The 26,618-nt window shown below is 40.9% G+C and overlaps 1 protein-coding gene across 1 annotated transcript in view; it reads left to right on the top strand.

Annotated features, from left to right (window-relative positions):
* The first annotated feature begins 8,643 nt into the window (after positions 1 to 8,643).
* Positions 8,644 to 26,618, top strand: part of LOC143023052 (transmembrane protein 87A) — a 37,135-nt gene continuing 19,160 nt past the window's right edge. The window contains exons 1-7 of the mRNA XM_076181522.1: positions 8,644 to 8,802; positions 18,910 to 19,056; positions 19,280 to 19,411; positions 19,608 to 19,728; positions 21,146 to 21,307; positions 21,513 to 21,650; positions 24,343 to 24,505. Of these exons, the coding sequence (XP_076037637.1) occupies positions 8,704 to 8,802; positions 18,910 to 19,056; positions 19,280 to 19,411; positions 19,608 to 19,728; positions 21,146 to 21,307; positions 21,513 to 21,650; positions 24,343 to 24,505 (962 nt within the window). The 5' untranslated portion in view covers positions 8,644 to 8,703. The remainder of the gene's footprint in view (positions 8,803 to 18,909; positions 19,057 to 19,279; positions 19,412 to 19,607; positions 19,729 to 21,145; positions 21,308 to 21,512; positions 21,651 to 24,342; positions 24,506 to 26,618) is intronic.

Here is a 26,618-nt window from a genome sequence, read left to right as displayed (position 1 = left end):
CTGAGCCAACTTCGAGTCCCACAGGAGAGACACCATCCTCGGGAACCCCAGTGACCCCCTCCTCAGGGAGATTTATGCTCACCCACGCGCTGATTCCCCCGGATTATGGTGGACTCCGAGATCCTCGACGCAAACATTATAGAGGCTCCGGACTCCCCCACAGGACTCCTAGGAATTCGCCAGCCCCTCCGCACAAGATAGCGGGTTGACTCTCCCTCTACTGGAGAGCATGGGAAGAGGCCGCGGGGCGGAAGACTGGACCTACTAAGTCATTAAGACGGGCTATTGTCTTCCCTTTTCCACTGTCCCAAACCTCTCCCCTCTATCCCATCCAAGTCAGCAGCTTCCACCCGGACTCGGCTCGCGGGCGGGCCCTAGCGGAGGAATCCTCCGTTCTGCTCCAGACAGGAACTTTAGTGGAAGTCTCGACTCCGGACCCAGGGTTCTTCTCACGGCTATTCCTAGTAGAAAAGACACCAGGGGTGTGGAGACCAGTTCATCTATTTGTCTCCACTCAACAAGTTCCTTTTCCCTGACGAAGTTTCCGAATGGCCACCCCAGAGTCCGTAAGGGCGTCTATCAGGGAAGGGAACTTCATGGTGTCGCTGGACCTCCAAGATGCATTCCGCCCAGCTATGCCAAGAACACCTGCGAATGGTCCTAACCTTTGTCCTGAAATTGGGCCACAGTAGTCAACCCGGAAAAGTCAGATTTCTTACCAGAACAGAGAGTCACGTACCTGGGTATGGTCCTGGACTCCTCCCTAATGGAATCCTTCCCAGTAGGAAAGGGGATCCCGAATCTCGCATCTCTAGTTGCACAGGCACTATCGACCAGGTTCCTGACGGCTACACAATGCCAAATCCTCCTGGGCCATATGGCCTCCATAGAGAAATTAATCCCCTGGAGTAGACAAAGAATGCGACCGCTACAGCGGCTCCTCAAGTCTCAGTGGGCCCCGCAAGAGGGAGAACCCCTACAACACATCTCCCTCACCGAAGAAGTCAAGGATTCTCTTCTCTGATGGAAGGCCCATGCAACCTTCTCATGGGGATGCCCCTCGGCCCATCTCCCCCCGAAGTCCTCCTGTTCTCCGATGCCTCCAAGGAGGGCTGGGGAGCCCACCTCAACGACGATCACATCAGCGGTTCCTGGTCCACAGTCGAGCGGACAGCCCATATCAATTGGCTTGAGTTGAAAGCAGTACTCCTGCTCTCCGTCACTTCAAGGATCAAGTCTCAGGAAAAGTAGTGGGCATAATGTCGGACAATTCCTTGGTAGTAGCCTACCTAAACGAGCAAGGGGGGCACAGTCTCCCAGGAACTATGCCTTCTGATGATGGACATCCTCCAACCTAGCCAAGAATCTCCAGGTGTCACTCAAAGCCCGTTACATCCCGGGGAAGAGGAGTGTCTGGGCGGACCACCTCGGCAGGAAGAATCAGATAATCAACACAGATGGTCCCTCTATCGAGAGGTAGCGAACTTCATCCTCAGCAAATGGGGCTCCCCTCTAGTGGACCTTTTTGCAATGAGATGGAATCACCAACTCCCAATATATTTCAGCCCTTTCCTGGATCCTCTGACAGCAGGAGAAAACGCTCTTCTGCAAAGTTGGGACAACCTGGACTCCTACGCTTTCCCACCATTCCCTTGCTCCAGAAGGTACTCCTCAGAGCAAGACACGCATCCTACCTTCGGATGACTTTGATCGCTCCTTGGTGGCCCGAAGCCCCATGGTTCCGGACGCCCTCTAGCTAGCAGTAGAAGAGCCTCTGGCCCTTCAGGGAAGACCAGATCTTCTGTATCCACCCATCAACGGGCCTTTGGCACAAGAACCCTTCAGCACTCAATCTTCACGCGTTCAGACTATAGTCCAGATCCTCCTAAAGAAGGGTTTTCCCAGGAGAAAGTGGTTGAGGACATGTCCGCTCCTATTTGCTCTTCCTCAGCTAACCTTTATCAAGGGAAATGCGCCTTTGCAAAATGTGCCACTCCAGGAAGTTAGTCCCAGTTCGAGCCACCATTCCTGAGATCGCCTCCTTCCACGTCCTCAGGAAGTCCAGGAAGATCTCCCTCTCGCGGTACAAGCCATCCGGACCTACCTCAAGAGAACCGAACATCTTCGACCAGAATTAAAGTGGTTGTTCATCTCTACTAAAGGTAGCCCATCACTAAGAATTCCATTTCTTACTGGACAATGGAAGTCATCCGCAGAGCCTGCGACATGAACCACACAGATTGCCCATGACCTGAGGGCAGTAGGGACCTCTCCCTAGTCATCAGTAAGAATCGGTCAGTCAACCAGGTTCTTCAAGCAGGTATATGGAAGAGCCAGAATACGTTCACTTCCTTTTACCTCAAAGAAGTTATGCGGGAATCTTTAGGGAACTTATCTTTGGGCCCCATAGTGGCCGCCCAAGAAGTCCTGAAAATGATATACCCCTCCTCAAGAGCACACAGCCGACCCTGACAACTCATCCAGGTTCTGGCTCGGCAACTGCAGGGATAACTTTCTAAAATCCTTCTCATACTCTTACATTCCCTTACCTCACCCGCGGGCTCTCAAGCATTCCAAGGGAATCGATTCAAGCCCTTCAGTGGTACAAAAGTGATTATAACCTTTCTGTCTCCACTCCAGGGAACAGAAAGGGGTGCACTTCAAAGTGAGGGGAATGTATAGGGGTCTGGTCAACATAGTCTTAGCACACTAGATTTTCCTTACAGCGGTTTACCAGGCTAGATAACAACTTCCTTCACTCCTAAGTCCGAGTCTCCTAGTGTAAGGAGTACCGAAGAGTTTGTATTCTTCGGAACAAATGTAATTTTCGCAGGAAAATTAAATTTTTCCCTGATACAAACCTGAGGTACTCCTTACCTTTAATGACCCCTCCTCAAACCACCCCTCTAAACAGTTCCTTCTCCTTGCCTGACAACCTTGTGCTTAAATCATACCTGGCTCAGAGAATGGTTATAGTGTGCGAGACTTGTGGTGGAGGGCAAGGGCCCCCCCCCCCTTGCCCCACTGAGGATAAGTGTTGCCCAGACCCAGAGTGAGGATTTTAATTTCGCAGTAGAAATATTCGCGCTACGCGAGAGTATCCTAGTGTAAGGAGTACCTCAGGTTTGTATCAGGGAAAAATTAATTTTCCTGCGAAAATTACATTTTTTTCTTCGACTAAAATTCGCTTCCTTTCGAACTTTCTCTTATACTACATCTTCTCATTTCAGTTTACCTCCCACTAAAGATTTTTCCGTTTTTCCACCTTTCCTACCACGCCTCCTACCATTTTCTGAACTTTTGGTGATTGTAATCTGTTTTTAATCCCGGCGTCGGCGCCGCCGTCCAAGTTCCCAGTCCATTTCTCCCGAGCCACGACCACCAACAGCCTCTAATCGCTCGCTAAATCGCCCGGTGGCAATAGCCCTCTTTTATACACTACTATCTTTTCATTTTCTTACAGACATTCTTCCTCTCCCACAAAAACCGATCCCGTGCAAGCGGGTGGTCTTTTCTTGAAAGTCGCAAGTCGCAAGATAGCCTCGGAGAAGCATACGTGAGCATAGCTCGCTGTTCCTTGCTTTCTCGCCTTCCTCCTCCCCCACCCCGCCTTTTGCTCCCTCACAAGCAGATCGCCCGAAGACACGACTTGAAATACAGTCGTGACCTCCCTCGCCGTCTCGTTCCTTCTCACCTAGGGCTGGAAGGGACAGGGTTACGTAGGGATATTTATTCTTCTTGACCTCATCCAACAAAGTTAGAAAATGAGTAGGAGGCTTAGTCGTAGGGAAAGATAGATAAATTGGAAATAACTGACTGTCTCGGCAAGACGCCGAACTTTTAAAGGGGACTGGCGGCTCAAAGGGGTCCCGGGAGAGCTTTCCCGAGTTTCTGATTGGCTGCCAACTGGGGCTGGTCGAGACGTCTTGCTAACTTCGGCGGGTGTATAGGCCTAGCTCGAGTTTCTCCGTTGTTTTAAGTGTCAACGCTATGGTCACCACCAGGCGCGGTGCACAGCCAAACAACCCAGATGCGGCATTTGCAACATGTCTCATGCCACCGAGACTTGCCTCAACAAGTTTAAGGCTGGCACTGAAACTGTTGCAAAGTGCCCCAATTGTGGAAAGAAGCACCACTCCTGGAATGCCACCTGCTCTGTACGGGAGAGGACAGAGAAGCAACAGAACTTCATACCTGCCCCCCCCCCACCCCCAGGTACATATGTATGGGGTAGCAGGAAGCACACCCTTCGGACACAAAGACACCTGCACCTAGTGCTCCTGATTTGAACAATCAGGAGCACTTTCTCACACTTCTGAACACAAACCACAGGCAAACCCCCACTCCTACACAGACCAAACAACGAGCTAAAGAAGAAAAAAAAAAGCCCACAGCACCGACCCCACGAGCACAGGAACGGCAGCCCCCTCCCCCTCAATGTCCGTCTGATGTCATCACCCTGCGGGAAAATGACATAAAACTGATTGTGTCTGGTGTCGTCGCTTGAATCGCCAGTACTCTGGGGGAGAGTGATCCAGAGAAGACTTCAGACATGGTGAAGAAGGCTGTCACGAATATGTTCAACATCCTGAAAAAGAGAAACACCGCAAAATCTAGGCTAAAGGAGCAAATTGTTTAGAATGGTGTGAGGGCTTTAACGCTCACACCTCCCTAGCAGAGCTGTAGTCTAAGCTCCGTAGAGCAACTGGCAGAACTCAACCGAGACGCACTCATCATGCCCCTGATTCTGAGGCGCAGCGGTTGGTGTAGGTGTTTGCCTCTCGCTCCAGCAGCACCTCACTCCCACAGTGTGTTCAAAACAAACTGCAGGACATACAAGGAGTGAGGCGCCTTGGTGATGAGGACATGATGAGTCGGTCGGATGACACTGACATTAGCTTTACGCTTATGGAACTACGGGCTACACACAAGACCAGCTCAGATACGGCACCCGGAGAGGACCTTGTCACCTATTCCATGCTGACCCACCTTGGGCCACCGGGTGATGAGGCACTTCTAAGGGTGATAAACACGTCTTGGAGGACTGGCACGCTACCAACAGCCAGGAAGACGGCAATCATAACGCCGATTCCAAATCCCAAAGACCCTGGTGCCTATCGTCCCATCAGCCTGACAAGCTGCATGGGGAAGACAGCGGAGAGGATGGTGCTAAACAGGCTGCTGTGGAAGCTGGGTCCAATACATGAGCATGTACATGCTTACTGCAAGGGCAATTGCACAGCAGTCTAGCAACACTCCTCAATGCTGTCAGTGACACACCGTCCATCGTAGTCTTTTGGAGTTGGAAAAGGCGTTTGAGCTGGCCAGTCCACTGGTGATATTAGACACTTTTGCTCGCAAGGGTGTAAAAGGCAAGCTGCTTTCTTGAATTGCTGACTGTCACAGGTCTGCAAAAGTAAGATATCAGGGTCACATATCGGAAGCCAGAATGCTGGAGAATGGCACTTCACAGGGAGGGGTCGTCAGCCCCACTCTGTTCAATGTGCTCATCTCCAACATTCTAGAACTACATCTACCCAGTTGGTGCAAGATTATCTCTTATGCAGACGACCTTGCGCTCATAATTACTGGGAAGCGGCGGTGTTTCGGCGCTACTTAAGCACTGTGGCGACCGAATGTTGCAGGTTAGGGTTAAAGATTTCCCCTTCAAAATCGAAGGCCATGGCGTTCGGACTCTGAAATGAGGGGGAGCACCTCACCATCCATGGCCTTAGGCAGGACTAGGTCCACCAGTTTCAGTACCTGGGGGTCTGAATTGATGAAAGGCTCACTTTTCAGAAGGAACTATCCTATCTCAAGGAGAGGCTGAAGGCTAGAAACAGTCATGAGAGCAATGACGGGGAGGGCACTTGGTGCCACACACCAGGTCCTTCGCACGTTCTACGTGCAAGCAGTCTGCAGTTTGGTGGACTACGCTGCCCCAGCTCTCATAACTGTGGCGACTGCCACGCTTGAAGACCTAGTACCTTGCCAAAATATCGCAGCAAGGATTATCTTAGGAGCTCAACCTTGGACCAAGACTATTAAACTCCAGATGGAGGCTTCATTGCCTTCATTAATATCAAGGGTCAGAGGGCTGGAGATTGACTTTCTTGCCAAGATAGTACAGAGCCCCAGGAAAACTGAACTGAGTCACAGCCTTGTGATAGCTCTGGGAAGGGAGGATAACCTTATCCACCGCAGTACCTGACTATATCAAGCGGCCAGACTCCTGGACTCCTTCGGGCTCACCAGTGCTCTCCTTGAAAAGGGTAGGGATTCTCCTCACCCAAAGTTCAAGTCCCCACCATCATGGCTGTCGGTACTTGCAACCTTCGTTGTCGTAAATTTTTCCAGTAAGAAGTTATGTGACCAGGAAAGAGTGCGAGCGTGGGCCCTACAAGGCATCTGCGCACTGTCGAAACCTGGGACGTCGGTCTATTATGCGGATGGTTCCGTGGATCCCAACAGGCCTCGTAGTGCGGGGGCTGCCTTCGTGACGGATGGCTTGATCTTTGGCAAGAGAGTATCTGACCATGCATCCACTCTCCAAGCTGAGGCCATAGCGGTACAAGGAGCGCTAGATCATGTTCTATTATCTCGAACTGGTCCTGTGGTAATCCACACGGACTCACAGTCTCTGCTAGGCAGCTTAGATACGACCCAACCCAGCGACAATGTACGCCTACTGACCTCCATCCTAGCACTTCTGCTGAAGCTACACCAGGAAGACAGGAGTGTTGCGGACGTCCCAGGCAACGAGCTAGCCGACGCGGCAGCAGCAACGGTGCGCCAAAGACCCGAAGTCAACGTTGTTGTCCCTCTCAGCTGAAATCAGTTGCGCATACGTACCAGGGCTCTTAACCAGGTACAACGGTTCCTCGACTGGAGGCAGAGGTATCAGAGAGGGCGAGGTGGGACAGGGCAGTCACCGACTACGAGTGCCTTGTACTTCCTCGCACTACAACTAGAAAAGTGGAAACTCTGCTCTTCCGACTGCGGCTGGAGGATCGCTGTTTCTGGCAAATAAAAAGAAATCTAACACCAGAAGAAAGAAGAGGCCATCATTGTAGCCACACAGAAGCCACCCTAGAGCACCATCTCCAGCATTGCCCCGCAACTGCTTTTCTGAGGAGAGGGCCCCCGACTACATCTGAGGGTCTTGTGCGACGCCTATGCAGCCACATCAGCAAATATGAACTGCGTCGGCTGGTAGAGTGTCAGTCCCTCTTTTTTTTTTTTAATTTGTCGATATTATAGATTATTACCACTGTTAATGTTAGCAAAAGTTGCATTCACCGGGATGTGGATACATATCCTACATATGTCAGCACATCTCGTGGATGTATAAGTGGGTGTGAGCAAAACCATATGCACTCCTACACTGAATCACCCTACAAACGGGCTCACTCAAAAGCCCGTGGGAACTATATTCCCAAATTTCAAAGTCAAGTAAAGTTGTGTGACGGCCAGTCTGGTTTTGACCAGCACCGCGTCACCACAATCATACATTGCTCAGCAGTCACCTATTTAAGAAACCAATGTATAATCTCTTCCCTGAATTGACAACATCAAGTGACAAAATTTTCACATTGAATGAGAATCAGACAAGAAACAATGGTCTCAAACTATCCGGAAATAGATTCAATTTGGAAGTAGGTAGAAACAACTTTGCCAACCGTGTAGTTAATAAATGGAATAAACTTCCTGCACAGGTAGTGCAATGTAATTCAGTTCGAAGCTTTAAGACTCATTTAGATAAACACCTAAGCAAGATGCTGTAATGATTATAATTTGTTTTATATTATTTGTTTTTGCTTTGTTATCATTTGTCTGTTTGATTTTCATTTATTATTAGTTATGTGTCAATTTATTATTATTTACTGTTTACCTGTTTGTTTGTTATTCAACTATACCTATGCATTTATTTATGTATTTTGTTTGTTGCATACATTATTATAGTTTTTTTTATAATTATTATTTTATTTTTATTGTGTTTTTTTCGCATCCAACCTAGATATGGACCAAAAGGTCTCCTGTCGGCATGCTCCGCCTTTGTAATCCTTTGTAATGCAGCCTAACAGTGGTCATATATCCGAGTGAACAGGACGAGTGATTTTTTTGTTTGGGGGGGGGGGGCTTTGCGCCAGATACTTTTCCTTTAGAACAGTTGAATCATCCGTAGTGATTCTTTTCTTTCGACTATTTTCATACTTAATCCTTTCCGTAAAAGTCAGTAGATTTATAATCAACCTGACTACTATCAGGTTGTTCCTTATCTTCCTTTGGTAATGAAGGGTGACATACAACTATATTATCACGATTTACGCAGATGAAAAATTCCAACATATCTATTTTCTTCTACTGTAAGAAAACTCATTTTAATGGAAGCATTTCTGGTACCTGCCATCTCTTTTTACGAAGTACAGTTAATTAACAGTTTAAATTTTGCTAAAAATTAAGTTAGCGCTAACATTTTATTTATTGTATTTATCTGGAATTTGCTAAGTATAGATGAAGGTATATGATATGGTCTATAAGGTATGATGAATACGTAAGATATTTACAATGCCATATATTGTATGATCTAAGAGCCTTTGCATTGCTTTAATTTTAAACATTGATTCTTTTTTGCTTTTCATGGATCTATTGACGTTGGCGATAAGGAACATCAACAAACCTGCGAATGATGTGTCAGTGAATATGAGGACTAAAAGTATATTTCTAGTTGTTGGCGCTTTATGTGCCCTATTAGTGGACGCCTACCCAGAGCAAGGAAAATGGAACATAACAGCAAATGTGGTAGATATATGATTAATTGTGTATTCCTATTACTTTAACAATAGTGTTCCCTGCCTATGAAAACTTGAAGCGGCAATTTGTCATGTAGGTACATGGTTAGCATGACTTTTTCATCTTTGGAAATCCAGAAACATTACAGTCACCAATTACGTTGGAGGCATATGCCTCTAATGAATTACTGATAAAAGAAAATAAAGTTTGTAACATGTTGGCAGACAGCCAAGAACTAAGCCAGGTTGATGTAATTATGTTGTTAATTTTTCTCACATCACATTAGACTTTAATATTTAGTATGGTAGTAGCTTCAGTATACATTAAAATATGAATAATACCACTTGTCATGTTCTGACTTTACCGTAACCTTTGTCAAAATCCATAGAACAAAAGTTTATTAGGTTATAATAATATTCTTCAAGATTGAATAGAATTATGAATGACTGAGGAATATGTTACAATAGAAAATTTGGCTATTTCCAAGGTGTTATTTCCATAGAGGTCCACCATAGGTCCCTTGGTTTTTCGTATTCTAGATGAACCTACGTCTACTTACCTGATTTACTTGATTCGGTTAGATTTATCATCCCACCAAGCCAATACATAGTGTCCATCTCCACTTTTCCTCAGCCTTCTCTAAGGAGTTTTACCTGTCTGGACATCCAGGGATATATTCTAGTTTGGCTAGGAATTTATCTAGCTGGTGTTTTATCTTGGACCTCCAAGCCTTGGGATACATTGGAAAAGTCTGGCAGCTCTCCATCTGAAGCTGTTATACTGTAGTATTCCAGCTCTGCCACACTGAACAGTGTTGATAATGGAGCTTCAGCCTCATGTTGTCAATTACTGTGGAGAATATTCAGATATCCGATAAATTTTCCCATCCCTTTTAATATATAATGCTGATGGTGTAAGTTTAATCTAGGTGACCTCCCCACCGAGCTAATTCTATGATACTCCTGTGAATTACAACATTCACATTGGAAGCATGACAATATATACCTGTGATTGGCTGGGACTCATCGAACCCTAAAAGATACAGTGTCATCACAAAGTATCATGTGTCAGTGAATTATCATAACTTAAATATTTGTTTGAATATTTCAATAGAATGTAGTATAATAACTTAATGGCCTTGGGGCCACTTGGTGATTTTCTTTGTCTTTGTTCTGGTGGTGGTGATGTGTGCATTGAATTTGGGCGTGGCATAGGGGACAGGTATTGGGGTAAATGTTCAGCTGTGCTCAACTACGCAATATAACAATAGAAAATTAATTATTTTATAAATTATGATATAGCAATGTAATGTGCAGTTTTCTTGGCGGAAATGAAAAAAAGTTGCTAAAAACAGATTTTGTTAGTAACAAAGTCATGCCGGACGAATGGTATGCCATGTTTGTTTTGATAGATGCTGACATTGAGGAAATGAAAGGATGATAAATTCGTCTATTCTAACCTAACCTAACATGTATTTAGTAAATCAGTACCTGTAATTTAAGGTCATCCGGATCGTTGTCGTTGTCGTCATGGATGCTGGCGGCCTGTTCAATCACTTACAAAGGATTACAAAGGCGGAGCATGCCGACAGGAGACCTTTTGGTCCATATCTAGGTCGGATGCGAAAAAAAATCATAATAGAATAATAAATAAAAACTATAATAATGTAAATAACAAATAAAATACATAAATAAATGCATAGGTATAGTTAAATAATAAACAAACAGGTAAATAGTAAATAATGATAAATTGACATGTAACTAATAATAAATGAAAATCAAACAGACAAATGATAAAAAAACAAAAACAAATAATATAAAATAAATTATAATCATTACAGCATCTTGCTTAGGTGTTTATCTTAACCCCTTCCATACGGTGCCGCACACGTAGGCGTCATGAGGAGCAAGTGGATTCGCGACGCTGCCATATCGGCGTCTTGATTATATTTATTGTAGTCGCCCCTGTGTTTTTACATTCTCCCAAATGCGCCTTGAATCCCATTCTCTGTGGTTTTCAAAATTCGCGGGTGAAAGAGAGAACGATCGATATAAGCGGCGACTATATTTTATGATGCGAATATTATTTCGTTACGTCATACGTCTGGCATTGGTTGCTGCCCGCGAGATTTAAGTCCCGTATTGAAGTGGTTAATGATTCTTAAAGCTTCGAACTGAACTACATTGCACTACCTGTGCAGGAAGTTTATTCCATTCATTAACTACACGGTTGGCAAAGTTGTTTCTACCTACTTCCAAATTGAATCTATTTCCAGACAGTTTGAGACCATTGTTTCTTGTCTGATTCTCATTCAATGTGAAAATTTTGTCACTTTTGATGTTGTCAATTCCCTTTAGAATTTTAAAGACCTGTATCAAGTCACCTCTGAGTCTACGCTTTTTTAGGGAAAACAGATTCATATGTTTTAGTTGATTTGCGTATGATTTATTTTTGATATTTGGAATCAGTTTTGTGGCTCAGGTATATAGGTTTCTCATAGCTTGAAGGAATGCATGGATTTTAGCTCCATAGCATTCCTTCAAGAATATATACCTTGCGAGGTACTGGCGGAAGTACTGAGGGTGTGCACCAGTCCTCAACTGGACCAGGCAGACAACAAACACTTGACAAACAACAAGATGGCGTCCCGATCCTATGCTAGTGACTTTGTTTGTTAGTATATTTGCTTGTAGCAAGGTATTTTTTATTTTTATTTCCGGCAAGAAAATTGCATATTATGTTAATGTATTATAATTTATAAAATTAATATTTAATTTTCTAATGCTCTATCATGTCGTTGTGCACAACTGAACAAATACCGGTGTAGGGAGGGAGGGAAGGATAAAGGTATGTGTTGAGGGGAGACTGGTTCTCTCATAGACCTATGACCTGTAATTGCCAAAGGTTTATGGGAGGTATAACTTCACCTTAACTGAAGTGACATTATTGTATGATACATGTACAGTAATAGATAATCCCCATACATTGGAATTAGAGGTGGGTAGTACACAAGGACCAATACACAAGATGGAGAAGTCATCAGGTGGTAAATAAAAATATTAATAATGAAAATGATATATCAATAATTTGACATTCCTGGAGAGGGTAGTCAACCATGCTTTGTCCTATGTCATCGAGTCCCTTACATGTTTTATATAAGGTTTTCATATATAACAAAAATGATAGGCCACACTATCTAAATGAAAAAAGTAAAGTTGTAGAATTTGTTATACATGCTTTCATATACAAAGCATTTTAGAATATTGATTTCATACAGCTTGATATGCTTAATTGCTGTATGTCAATCTTAATTGTGATTCTAAAGCTATCAATCCACTAAATTAACTGAGATCATAACCACAGATAACTACATTAATTTGTAATAATAGCTTATTTACTTGAAAAAAAATGCCTCTGATTGGATTTATTCCCAAACAATTAGACCAACTTTTCTGTGATATGAATTTCCTTTAGTTTTGTAATGTTCATACTCTTCCCTTTGTCACTTAATGCTGTCATCCATGTAAACATTGATGGCAGAGAGATGAGGAAAATGAATGTCATATTATTTTAGAAATTAGATAAAACTGGTATTATTTAGATATAGTAATATTGTATTGAGAAGAAATTTCATAGAAAAAATAGGTCCTTAAAAAAAAAAAAAATGTGTATGTGTGAATGTTTCAACATTTCCCTAGATTAGGTTAGTATGTCTAGGATAATTTATTTCTCACTCACAAATGCAAGAAATATATGTTTTATAGTTTTATTCATGAAATTCTGTTGATATTTAAACTGAAATTCACTGATTTTCCCACTAACCCCAGGGAGTTGTGGATGCCTTCTCCTTTTTCCCTTGGGAAAAAAAAAACTTATGGTAAAAGTCAATATCAATCACATGAATTACAATGTGAAACTTTGGTTTTTGACATCCTTGATTGAGGTAGGGAAGGGGGAAGTAAGCTTTGCAGAAATTTGACCATTTCTGGGTATATTGAAACATGTATGTGAAAAGCCACCAGAAAGCAATATACCAGTGGTGATACAAAGCAAATATGCCATATTTTTTATATAATGATGGCATTATTAGCTTCATTGACCCTAAGGTAATTATGTTTGTGATACGATTCACCAGTTCTGTAAATTTGACTGTCAATAGTAATTCATGTAAGTTATCCATTCTTTTTCTTAGTTATTGTGAGATTTGTCAAGGATTTTTTTCTTTCTATTCTTTTTGCTTCCCACCTCTTCTTATAACCTAGGATCATAAAAACAGACCCACAGCAGTCCAATGTTTCTTCCCAGCCCAAGGACTTACTTGCTATTGTGGAACTATCAGTTTCTCAATCTGAAATTCAGGGTAATAATTTCTATTATTGTCAATGTGGTCTTGAGACCAGTAATGGATACATGCAAATGGTGGTTCTACAAGTTGGACATAGAGAATTCTCTCCTTGCCACCCATTGTAAAATCCATATACATCCTCACCTTCATCTGGAGTTGTAGCCCAAAGGAGCTAATACTTAGTCACCAGAATGGGGTCAAGATATCTTTCTCTATGAATTTTGACTCTGTTTCCTCCACATAAGGAGAGATGACAACTTGCAATTACTCTTTTTGTACTGCTACTACAAGCCAGTGATATGGAAACAGCCCTGCACCAATACAACTCAGACAACAACCCAGTGACTCTTGCCAGAAAGTTCTATGGGAGGGGCTGAGGACCATTGCCAAACTCAATGGGGCTCCATGTTTCCAGCATGTGGAACCTGAGGCAAGAGTTATCATTATTAAGGTGTCTCTCTTTTTCCCACTACTTTTCTACTGGGATGGCTACCTCCCTTAGAAAGGGGAAGAAGCCCTTGGTATATAGACTACTTTTTTAACAAGTACCCCTAATTTTTAGTATACCCACCACTTCATTCTCTACATTTTACAGCACCAATGGGCCTGACTCAAGATTGCTATAGATGCAATCATCACACAGAAGAAATGATAAGTGGAGTCCCACAAGGTTCAGTATTAGCTCTGATAGTGTTTGATATATATATATATATATATATATATATATATATATATATATATATATATATATATATATATATATATATATATATATATATATCATATATATATATATGACATGGATGAAGGTGTAGAATGTTATATGAACTTTGCAAATAATGCAAAACTACTAAAGAAAGTAAGTACAGAAAAAGACTGAATCACTACAGAGAGACCAGGACAAAGTCTGAGAATGGAGCCATAAGTGGAAAGTGAACTTCAACATTAAGAAATGTAGTATAATAGAATTTGGAAAAAAGTAAATAAAGAATATCAGGACAATATAAAATCGGTACAAAGGAAGTAAAAAAATGTTATTCCTGAAAAGGACCTAGGAGTAATTATTAACAAAGACATGTCACCAGACAATCATATAAACAAAATAGTCAGAGAAACCTACAATTTACTAAGATCAATAAAGGTGGCTTTTAATTACTTGGATGAAGTAATGGTAAAAAAAATATTAGTTACACTGATAAGACCAAGATTGGAGTACGCTGTGACACAGTGGACACCCAGCACAATAAAAGAATATAAAGAAATTAGAAAGAATCCAAAGTGCAATGACAAAGATGGCCCCAACACTTTCAAAATTGACATACAAACTACCAACCCTGAAACAAGGAAGAGAATGAGGAGATCTATTGTCCATTTACAGAATCATGAAAAGCATGGAAGTCCTTGACAGAAAAGACTTATTAAAATGGGATAAAAAAACAAACAAGAGAACATGAAAAGAAACTTAAAAAGGATAGTTATAGAAGAGATCTGAAAAAAAAAGTTTTCCACACAGAGTAGTGGATATCTGGAACAAATTGGATGAAACAATAGTGTGTCCAAAAACCATACAAGAATTTAAGAACAAACTAGATGTTGAGAGATACAAAGATGGGTCACTACAAGCATAGCTCCCCATCCTGTATAATACAACTAGGTAAATACAGAACATCTCATCCTACCCTACTCAGGTTATGCCTAACACAGACAACAACACAATATTTCTTTCAGTAATATGGAGGCCAATCTGGTGGCCATTGCCAGTTACTTGGAAGCTGTGGGTCTCCTGCAAGAGAGACCTGGGGTAATGGATTGGTTGATTGATACTGGCCTATCTTTTTTTTGCACTTTGATCTGTATAAATTTATTTTTTCCTCATGTTGAATTTTGAGGGACCAATGATGGGTACCTGCACAAGATTGTTTTGAGAGATGGATGCCCTTTCCTTGTCACCCTTCTTCACAACCTGTCAACATCACCTCCATCTGGAGGTACAGCTCTGAGGGGCTCATGCCCAGTCTCAGAACTATGCCCCATATCTCCCATCTTCAGTTATAATTCTCCACCTTTTTCTTATAAGAAGAGCTAACAATTGGCAACTGCTCCCCTCATACTACCATGAGATGGTGATATAGAAATAGTCTTGCACTAATATGATACACATTAGTCTGAAGTTTCTTGCCAGAAAGATCTAGGTGGGGGTTTGTGGGGGCATTTCTATTTGAGTCATCAATTTTTATTGCTGTTGAATTTTCCACCATCCCCTTTGTTCCTTTATTTATGCTGGTATTCTTTTGATTTAAAGGAGTGTCAACAGTAATTCGAAAAATTCTGGTACATGAGCAAATTTTAGGTAAACATTTCAAAAGAATCTCTATGATGGTGGCAACACTCATACAAAGTTATGCAGCTATATTTTGTTTCTATTTTTCCATACAGAATAAAATAGATAAAATATTGGCAACCTCTGGCAATTCCACTGCATAAAAAAACATTCTGTATACAGTATAAGCTCTTTTAACCGGCATGAGTGGGACCAAAGACGTGCTGGAAAGGGGAAATCCCAGTTACGAGAAGGAATATTAAAAAAATACATTTATTGCCTTTATTCATAGAGTACTTTAATAAAATTAATTCAATGGCTTCACTTTTGTTGTTTATTTATTTACCAGTATTCATATTTATTTATCTTTATTTATTTTCATGAAATCATGCATGTCTCTTTGTTTAGAATGTTTGTCTCTCTGCATTAAAAATTCATTTTGAAGACAGTGAAGAGACATCACGTCGTGAGTCCCCATGTAGGTGCACTGCTCCGCAAACTTGATAAAGGTTGCCAATCCTTTAGCGGCATCCTTCCACATTACTTTTGGCTCTGGGTCATCTTCCTCTTCTTGCTTGGCAACCAACTTAGCAAACCTGAGAGTGAAAGATAGGGAAAGAAGATTAGAATGCATCCATGTAACATACGCTAGAAAATAGAGATGTGAATCTTTGCCATGACGGCAAACGTTAATGAACGTACCTGTCTGTGAATTCCTCAGCAGAAGGTTGATCTGCAGATTTTGACTCCCCTGACACATCAAGTTTGCGTATTCCATGGCGAATCTTGAATTTGTGTAGCCACCCTTCAGAGAACTGACACGTATCTTCAATCTCCATCTTCGTGGCAAAGTCCTTAGCTTTTTCTCGAAGAATCGGGCCCGATATCGCTGCTCCTTCTGACCGCTTCAGGCAGAACCACTCATACAGCACCTTGTCAAAAGTGTCCACACATTTTTGTTGTAGGGTGCAGCATTTCTTGGCAGCTTTGGGGGAGTCTGTTTCCTTGATGAAGTTCCGTAACTTCTGGCTTTGGGCCTTGGATGTCGTATATAGTCAATGAACCAATGTTAAACTCTTCCATTAGTAGCTTCCTGTTCTCTCCTTTATTCAGGTGCTTGCAGATTTCCACCTTCTGCTGGAGAGTAAGCACCACACGCTTCCACTTGTTGACTACCTTTGGCATGATGAAATGGCTTGGAATGACTGCACTGTATGAACACACGTGCAAAACTGAGAGGAGTGGGTGTGGTGTGCAGCTGAGGGAGGCGGGTTAGATCGCTCTCGTCTCACCGGCGCTGCGTGGACATGACTCATGTGCATGTGTTGCAAGGCTCGTTTGCGCATGCGTCGGTGCAGCGCTCGCCACCTCGCGGCAGCGAGTTCCTGGAAGTGCGCTCCTTTGTTTGCTGTCGGTATGTGTTTGTGTGTTGAGAGAGTTGCTAATAGACAGTTGCACGCTTAACATCAGGCGTCTTATTACAGTGGGCACTGGGCCTGATGGAACAGCAGGATTTGTGGGAGATGGCGGGAAAGATGCGCGCTACCTCTGGCGGCGGCGGGAGTGGCGCGAGAATTTATTTATTTATTTTTTTTTTATAATTTTTACATTTTTATACAAAATTGTTATTTCCTCGTGAATAATATGCTGGTTATAAGAAGGAGCCAGATACAAGAATAACGGATAAAAGAGCTTTTACTGTATTGAAATAGCATCGACATTTCTATAGCTATTTCATTTTTTGCTACAGAATTGTGTTTATGGAAATATTTGGCAACTCCTCCCACCAGCATACCCCACAAAGACTACTCTTGAATTCAAAAGGTCAAAGTAAGGTGCCGTCACTCCTGGCACTCACCATAAGGCACTCACCATACACCACTATTTTGATTCCTCACCCTGTATTGTTGCTGTGATCATGGGAAAATTAACAAGAAACAAGAGAGTGAAGCAGCAGAATATAGAGAGAGCCCTTGAGTGCCTGAAAAAGAAACAAAAAGAATAAAAAAAAAAAAGAGGAGGAAAGCATCACAGCTGCACCCAGCACTCTGCAAGCATATACTAGCCACGCCCACCTTACACCTCCTCCACCCATGCCACACCACTCAACCTCACCTCACACCTCATCAGCAAAGAAGAGGAAATTGGAGATTTGCTATACATCGCAACCATCAAACAAATGGTGGCAAAAATTTAAATCCCCCGTCCTGTAAAGTTTATGTTTTTGTTCTTTCTATTGTAATATCTTCGGTTGTTCTTTATGGATTTTTGTCATTTTTGTTTCATTTGAAAGAAAACATCATGCTCTTTATTTTCTACACTAAAAAATAAAATATATATATATTTTTTTATGAAACCTGAATTTTGTAGCATTTTTTAATTACTGTATTCAGAGACAAATTGATAAGAAATCAGAGGTATTAGTTTGATAAAATGTGTTCAATAATTTTTTATCCCCAGACTCAAGTTTTCATTTCATACCAAATTGAATGATGTGGAAGGATTTTCCATTAAGTAATTAGAGCTTCACTATATCTTCACTATGTCTTATATATACATGGGAGGAACACAACACCATGAGGAATTATACACTAATATAAGGGGTAATTATACCCAAGTTCATTAAATACATATTTGAAAACTTTACTTCACCTACTCTATAAAGCAATGTGATGCTCCCTTAACTCGACCCTAGAATCATTATCCTGTATTTTATTTCTTGATTTAACATTATCATCATTCAGGCTTTTATTTTTCTCTCAAAGTTGATTAGTTGTAGTCTGTTCAACATTAATACTTTACCTAATTATGATATACAATATTGGAACTATACTCATGGGGTCTTGTCTCTATATCTCAAGCTATCAAATTCTTCTGATTCATTCCTATATAGTACAGTTAAAGAACTACTTATGCATAAAACATTTATTAAAGAGATTTTATTTGATGTAGCATTTTATAAAGAACTTGGACTGTATTATGGAATTTTTGGCATCCAGTAGGATTAATTACTTGTTGCCTCAAGTTTCTAGTGGAAAACTCACAGCCTCTCAGTAGCTGCCAACAGTCCTCAGGCCCTCACACAGAGCTCTCTAGGAAGAAATTTCAGACTGTTGTTTGTGTTGTATTAGTCTGGGACTGTTTCCACATTACCAGCTGATCGTGGTAGGGCAAAAGGAGCAGTTGTCAGCTCTCCATGTGTGAAAAAAAGTGTAAGAAATACAGTTGAAGTTGGCAGAGAGAGATCTTGGATTTAGTTCAGAGACAGTCAGCCCTTAGAGCTGCACCTCATGATGGAAGGGGGTTGGTAAGTTTTGAAAATGGGCAGCTTAGTTGACTGTCATGCAGGACCACCACATGAGGTACCCATCATTAGTTTCCCCATTATATTTAGTCACAGTATTCATTTTAATACCATTTCATACCATCATGCCTTTATTATACATTGCAGAACCACAGCTATATTCCTGTGACAAAGCGTCTCTTCAAAGATAGTTACATACGCCTGAAGGTTATGTGTGAGAGTGAAGCACCAACCATGATTACCATTGAGTGGGTTCTTCGAAAAACTCCATGTGGCAAGCTCATTATAGTTAATGTAAGTGTTTCTTAAAGTTTCAAATATGTTAAACATGCGCACCATGTTAATCTGTATTAATTTTCCATTCAGCTGCATGGAAAATTGCATGTCATTTAAATTGAAGTTAGATTAAATTAATTGAAATTAAAATGAATTGTATTTGTGTGTACAGAAAACTGGTATTGTACATTTTGAACACAGCCTTCATAAACCATACATTTTTTTTATCTTATCATTACAGACAGCTGACATGTCTTTCCTTAGGGATATCTTCAGGAAACCAGGGTCTTTAATGCCAGGAGAAGATAAAGATTCTGTAGGATGGGTACAGTCTGCACCTGTCACAGCCGACTGCAATGAAAAAATCATTCTTGTAAGACAGTGTCCATTGCTTGAGGGTTATTGTATTAATTTTCAAATACAGCTTTATTGTATACTAATTGTGTGTCTTATTACAATAGCACAGATCCATAGTAAGGATTTTTGTTGTATATATAAGACAAATTTAAATTTATTGTGCGAGTTGTAACATTGTATCATGAATTGCTTTGTACTGGATCTTTGAGCAGCAATACACCAAAGCTGAGGTGCAGTCTAACCTGGATGAAGCTGCAAAGGCACAGGAGGCTCAAGATCAGATAGCAGCTTCTGTTGATGATGAACCTATTCAGAGGGCCAAAAGGAGTGAAGGCAAGTATCAGATTTAATAGAAAAGTTTTAATCATGTAATTCCTCTATGTGGGAAAGCCTTATACATATATATATATATATATATATATATATATATATATATATATATGTGTGTGTGTGTGTGTGTGCATGTATAAATATGTGTGTATATATATATAAAAATATATGTGTGTATATATATGAATATATGTGTATATATATATATATATAAATATATGTATATATATAAATATATATGTATATATATACAGTGAGACCTCTCATTGACGGACGTTGATTACCTGTGTTTGCGGTGTTTTGGAGTGGTTTTTGGGTGGCATAGTGATTGCACACACTAAACAACAGCACCAAAAACACAGCGAAAACACTGCAAACACAGCTAATTAACGTCCGTTAATGAGAGGTCTCACTGTATATATATATATATATATATATATATATATATACATATATATGTGTATATATATATATATATATATACGTATGTATATATACATATATATATATGTAGAGACATTGGGACAAATTATGGGAAAGGTGGAGGGAGAAACACGGGTCTTTATCTGATTATCGAGTTTATTCCTGACCGGTTTCGCTTACAATAGCTATTGTAAGTGAAACCGGTCAGGAATAAACTCGATATTCAGATAAAGACCCGTGTTTCCCCCTCCACCTTTCCCATATATATATATATATATATATATATATATATATATATATATATATATATATATATATATATATATATATATATATATATATATATCTTCCTCTCTTCTCTCTCTCTTCTCTCCTCTCTCTTCTCTCCTCTCTTCTCTCTCTTCTCTTCTCTCTCTCTCTCCCCTCCTCTCCTCTCTTCTCTCTCTCTCCTCTCTTCCCTCTCTCTCTCTCCTCTCTTCTCTCTCTCTCCTCTCTCTCTCTCCTCTCTTCTCTCTCTCTTCTCTCTCTCTCCTCTCTCCTCTCTCCTCTCTCCTCTCTCTTCTTTCTCACTCTCCTATCCTCTCTTCTCCCTCTCTCCTCTCTTTCCTCTCCTCTTCTCTCTCCTCTCTCCTCTTCTCTCTTCCTCTCTTCTCTCTCTCCTCTCTCTCTTTCTTCCTCTCTTCTCTCGGCGTCAATGACCATTGATGTTGCGACGCTAGATAAATCCCAATTATTCATTCATTCCCCTCTTCTCTCTTTCTTCTCTCCTCTCTTCTCTCTCTCCTCTCTTCTCTCTTTTTTCTCTCTTCTCTATTTTCTCTCTTCTCTCTCTCTCTCTCTCTCTCTCTCTCTCTCTCTCTCTCTCTCTCTCTCTCTCTCTCTCTCTCTCAAAAACATGATATTTGTTAGATTGATATATGAGTGCCTCACATTTTTCCCCCTGTACAAAGAACTTTTTATATATATGTATATATATATTTTTTTTTTCTTCCCACAGTCACAAACAGTTCCCTTGCCCCTAAGAACCACATTGTGACACACATCCCAGCTGATGGCGTTTACCTCTTCCTCATTCACATTACATCCACAAATTCAACTGAATTCAAAGCACATTTGAGTATTGAGATGAAAGGAGATTATGGCTACCTTTCTGCTGCAGGTCTGGTTTCCATACTTTGTTTGATTTTTTATTTTATTTTTGTAGAAATTTACATTTTCTAACATGAATTTGTTATGGAAAAGTTAAATTACTTGTGGTCTGAGTGGAAATCTAATGTACACATTCAACTCTCAGATTTATACATGTATTGATTACATTAAATGGGTAAATGAATGTACTACCCTAGAATGTACATCTTTTACAGATTGGCCCCTACTAGGATTCTATAGTGCAATGTGTGTAGTCTACGTCATTTATGGCCTTATGTGGCTGGTGGTGTCATTCATGCAGTGGAGGGACCTGTTAAGGGTACAATACTGGATTGGAGCTGTCATTTTCCTTGGTATGTAGATTTTATATAAGTTAACCCTTTGGTATAATGATGTCTTTAAGGATTTTATCCAGCTTAATGCCAGGTTATTTAATTGTACATAGAACAAATATGTTTGTAAAGTTAAGGATCTCTCAACCTCTTTGATGTGATGCTGCTTGTGGTGAGTTTGTTCTTGCTAATACCAGGCGTTTTTGTTGTATACTAAGAGGGTTATACATATGGGCTCTGTTATTTTTTAATCCATGATGGTTTGTGGCAATGATATGAGAGGCCTGCAAACATAATGACACAGTTACAACAATATCAACTTACACCACAATATTCCCCTTGCATTTCAGGGAGCTACAGCCAATGTATTTAGATAACAGCATGAAGAATGTTGTAGATTTTGGCACCATTATGTATGATTGTGGTCCCCCTCCCATTTCATTGCCACAAGTTGCCACTGTTTCTTATGTATGAGTGTGGGCTGAAATCTGTCTTAAGGAATGTAGTTCAATTGCCTCTTTAATTAACAAATCTGGCTTTTTCTCTTACTAAACTAATTTGTCAATTTTTGAAAGTCCAGGGATCGATGACTGGTACCTGAAAGTGGTGGGCCAGCAATGTGGATGTGAGATATCTTTGAGAGGGCCCAAGGACCATTGCCAGCCACTTTGGGGCTGCACATTTGCAGTCAGTGAAATTTGAGGCAACAGTTATTATTATTATTATTATTATTAAAAAAAAAAAATAATAATAATAATAACTGTTGCCTCAAATTTCACTGACTGCAAATGTGCAGCCCCAAAGTGGCTGGCAATGGTCCTTGGGCCCTCTCAAAGATATCTCATATCCATATTGCTGGCCCACCACTTTCAGGTACCAGTGAAAGAATGAGTGAAGAAAGACTAGTAAAGGAGGTATGGAAGGCAGATGTGGAGGGAGTGAACGTGAGGGGACGTCCTAGGATGAGATGGATGGATGGGGTGAAGGGGGCTTTGGGGAAGAGGGGAATGTCTGTTGAGGAAGGATGGGAGAGGACAGAAGACAGGGGTGAATGGAGAATGGTTGTATATGGAAGATGTTGTGATGCATGAGGTGGAATGGACGGTGGGATGGGGGGTGAGGTAGTGTGTGTGAGCAAAATTTTGACGCAGCCCAAAGGGATTTCTCCCCGTCCTCTCCTTTATATGGGGGGACGGAGAGGGGGGGTCGCCGATTTAATGAAGCGTCCTTGCTGTGGATGTGCTGTGTCTTGTGACACTGCTTCTGACCCAGGGCAGTGGACAGGGTGCAGGGATGACCCGTCATCTTGGAGGTGCCAAGATTGGAGGGGTGTGGAGTGTTTTCAGGGATGGAATGGGTGGGAATGATTTTATGCCTTTCCCTTTTTGGCTACCTCCCTTGGAAGGGGGAAAAAGCCTTGGTATATGTATGTATATATTATTATTATTTATTATTTATGATTATTATTTATTATTAATTATTATTATTATTTATTATTATTATTATTTTATTATTATTATTATTATTATTTTATTATTTTATTATTATTATTATTATTGTTATTATTGTTATTATTATTATTGTTATTATTATTATTATTATTGTTATTATTATTATTATTTATTATTATTATTATTATTATTTATTATTATTATTATTATTTTATTATTATTTTATTATTATTATTATTATTAGTATTAGTCTCAGAAGTATGGTGGGGGTTACTAGGCTGGATAGAGTGAGAAATGAGGAGGTGAGGAGGAGAACAGGGGTGAAAAAGGATTTGGGAGATAGGGTTGATGAAAGAATATTAGGATGGTTTGGACACATGGAAAGAATGAATGAAGAAAGACTAGTAAAAGAGGTATGGAAGGCAGATGTGGAGGGAGTGAACATGAGGGGACGTCCTAGGATGAGGTGGATGGATGGGGTGAAGGGGGCTTTGGGGAAGAGGGGAATGTCTGTTGAGGAAGGAAGGGAGAGGACGGAAGACAGAGGTGAGTGGAGAATGGTTGTATATGGATGATGTGTGATTGCATGAGGAGGAATGGGCGGGGGGGTGGGGGGGGTGGTAGTATGTGTGAGTAAATTTTGACGCAGCCCAAAGGGATTTCTCCCCGTCCTCTCCTTATATGCAAGGGGGGACGGAGAGGGGGGGTCGCCGATTAAATGAAGCGGCCTTGCTGTGGATGTGCTGTGTCTTGCGACACTGCTTCTGACCCAGGGCGGTGGGCAGGGTGCAGGGATGACCCGTCATCCAGGAGGTGCTCAGATGAGAGGGAGGATGGGAGGGGTGTGGAGTGTATTTAGGGATGAAATGGGTGGGAGTGTTTTTATGCCTTTCCCTTTTTGGCTACCTCCCTTGGAAGGGGGGAAAAGCCTTGGTATATGTATGTATTAGTAGTAGTAGTAGTAGTATAGTAGTAGTAGTAGTAGTTTCATTGGAGAAATGAAGGTTCACAGTAATCACTTAACTAAGGATTCCAAGGGAAGGAATGAGGTCTGTGAAATTGGAAGCACAACATGTTTTTCACCATCACTTGGTGAGGAAGAGCATATTTCATCTGCTTCCCACTGGGGTTCAGAGATAGGAATGGGTGGAAGCCCTTATAGTGTTTTTTTTTTCTATCTAGGAAAAATTGTATATGCTAGGGCATGTAGATGTAATACAATGGGATATATGTTAAATAAAATAATAATCCATTTTCTGCAGGTATGCTGGAGAAAGCAATGTTTACAGCTGAGTATGAGAGTGTCAACACTAGAGGCATCAGTGTGCCAGGTCTCATTGTTGCGGCAGAGCTTGTGTCCTGTGCTAAGCGAACTCTTGCTCGAATGTTGGTCATCATTGTGTCACTTGGTTTTGGTATTGTCAAGTAAGTGGATATTGGGAATTGGAATTTAACATAACTATGTAATGATTGATAATCAATTTTTATGTCACAAACTTCCTTGTGCAGGACTAGGACAACGCTTCCCCCCCAATTTTTTTTTATTTTTTTTTTTATTTTAGTTTTGGAGGATGGGAATCATTGCTTAGAGAACATGCCTGCCCTGAACTCTTTGCCATGACTAGGATTCAAACCTATGCAATTTACCTCCTTAACAGCTAAATGCCATCCATGTTACTGCTGTTGTGTATGCATGCTTTTTACATCCAAATTCTTAAAAGCCAAAAAACCATCCTTATCGTCTTGCCTAAAACTTCTTGCAAATCTGCCTTACCAAAAAAGTTTTATCTACACACCTGCCTCTCATAAACCCACATTGCTCCCCACCAATGATTCCTTCTGTTCCTCTCCTAATCCTTTTAGTTAAAACCTTCCCATATGCCTTTACAACTGTGTTCAATAAACTGTGCTCAATAAACAAAAAAAAATTTGTCCCCTTTTCCCTTGTAAAGTGGAACTAAACAAGCACTCCTCCAGTCCTACAAAACCCTGTCCTCCCTTAAACAATCTCACAAGCCAATCCCCTATAACTGTTCTACCCCTTTTCAGAAGCTCCGCCTGACACACATCCCTCCCAGGAGTCTTACCAGTTGTCATTATCTTTGAAACTCTTTGTACCTCATATTTTCCTCTTCCATCACAGTTATTTTCTTTGCACCTCCCACTGCCTCAGTCAATCCCTAACCTCATCTATATTCAACAGTTCTCTAAAATACTCTACTCATCTTTCCTTTAACACTCTCACCCCCCCCCATACACTCTTCACTTCGTTCCAAAACATCTTTTTATTCTTTTCAAAATTTTCTGTCATAATCCTACCCCATTTTACATCAGCTCTCTTCTTTGCTTCCTTTATATTATGCTTTGAGTCCCTCTTTTTCTTGTACCTCTCATGTACTTCCCAAGTTCTACTTTACAACTAAACCACATATACTCGCTTCTCTTCTACTACAATCTTCATTTCATCATTCCATTATTTATTACCTTTCTTTCTCTTCCCTCCCATCCTCCTCATTCCACATACTACCTTTGCACACCTCGTCACTTCCTCCTTAAAACAAATCCATTTCTCTTCTCTAACCTCTACTCTGCTTCTCACCACCTCTCACACCTCTCTCAGCTTCTCCTGGTATTTCTTCTCCTTTTCCTTCTTATTCAAATTGTTTACTCTAAGCACCTCTCTACCTTCCACCCTTTCCCTATTTCTCCGCCTATCCTCCACTCTTAGCTTCCCTTCCACCAAAAATTATCTGATGCTCCCTCATTCTCTCTGTAAGAACAAGGACATCTAGAACTCTTCTTATCATTCCTTTGGATATCAATACAAAGTCCATTAATTCCTTATCAACCAGCTTTTCATTCACCACCCTTTCATTGGATCCTGTCTCCTACTCCCCAATTTATCATACCTAACCTCAAATTCATGTACAACTCCTACTTTATCTGTATTCTTGATTTCCAATAATCATATTTTGATTTGAATTCATATATTGTTTGAGCTTGGGTTATATCACCTTATAAGCTATTCCAAGTATTTACACTGGGGTCTTGAAATTTGACAGGGTTGGGGCAGTTTTTGAGGTGTCAAAACACAATTTTTCAAAATGTTAATCGCCTCCATCATAGCAGACTGTTTTGAAAAATTGTATTTTGACACCTTGAAAACTGCCTCAGCCTTGATGAATTTCAAGACCTCAGTGTATGCATATATGGAAAACTGTATTTCTCTACATCTTTTAGGCATGCGGTCTTCCTTAATTTCATTCCATGAACTCTTAACTCCTACAGCATCAGCGACACATGTCGTATGCTGCAAATTAAAAAATCAACTTGGTTATGTTGCTATGTCTTGCTGCATTGCTTCTAACCTGGGCAGTGGGCAGGGGACCAGGATGATCCTTCATCCACAAGGAGCCAAGATGAAAGGAAAATGGGTGAGGGAAGGGAGTGGGTTGGGTGGGGGTGAATTTATGTCTTGGCTAACTCCTTTATAAGGGGGAAGAAGCCTGTTGGTATATAGATAGTTCAATAAAAACAA

The sequence above is a fragment of the Oratosquilla oratoria genome, unplaced genomic scaffold, assembly GCF_046742065.1.
Source record: "Oratosquilla oratoria isolate Oo_2021 unplaced genomic scaffold, ASM4674206v1 SCAFFOLD292, whole genome shotgun sequence".
NCBI classification, from domain to species: domain Eukaryota; kingdom Metazoa; phylum Arthropoda; class Malacostraca; order Stomatopoda; family Squillidae; genus Oratosquilla; species Oratosquilla oratoria.
This window is presented reverse-complemented; position numbering and strand designations above follow the sequence as displayed.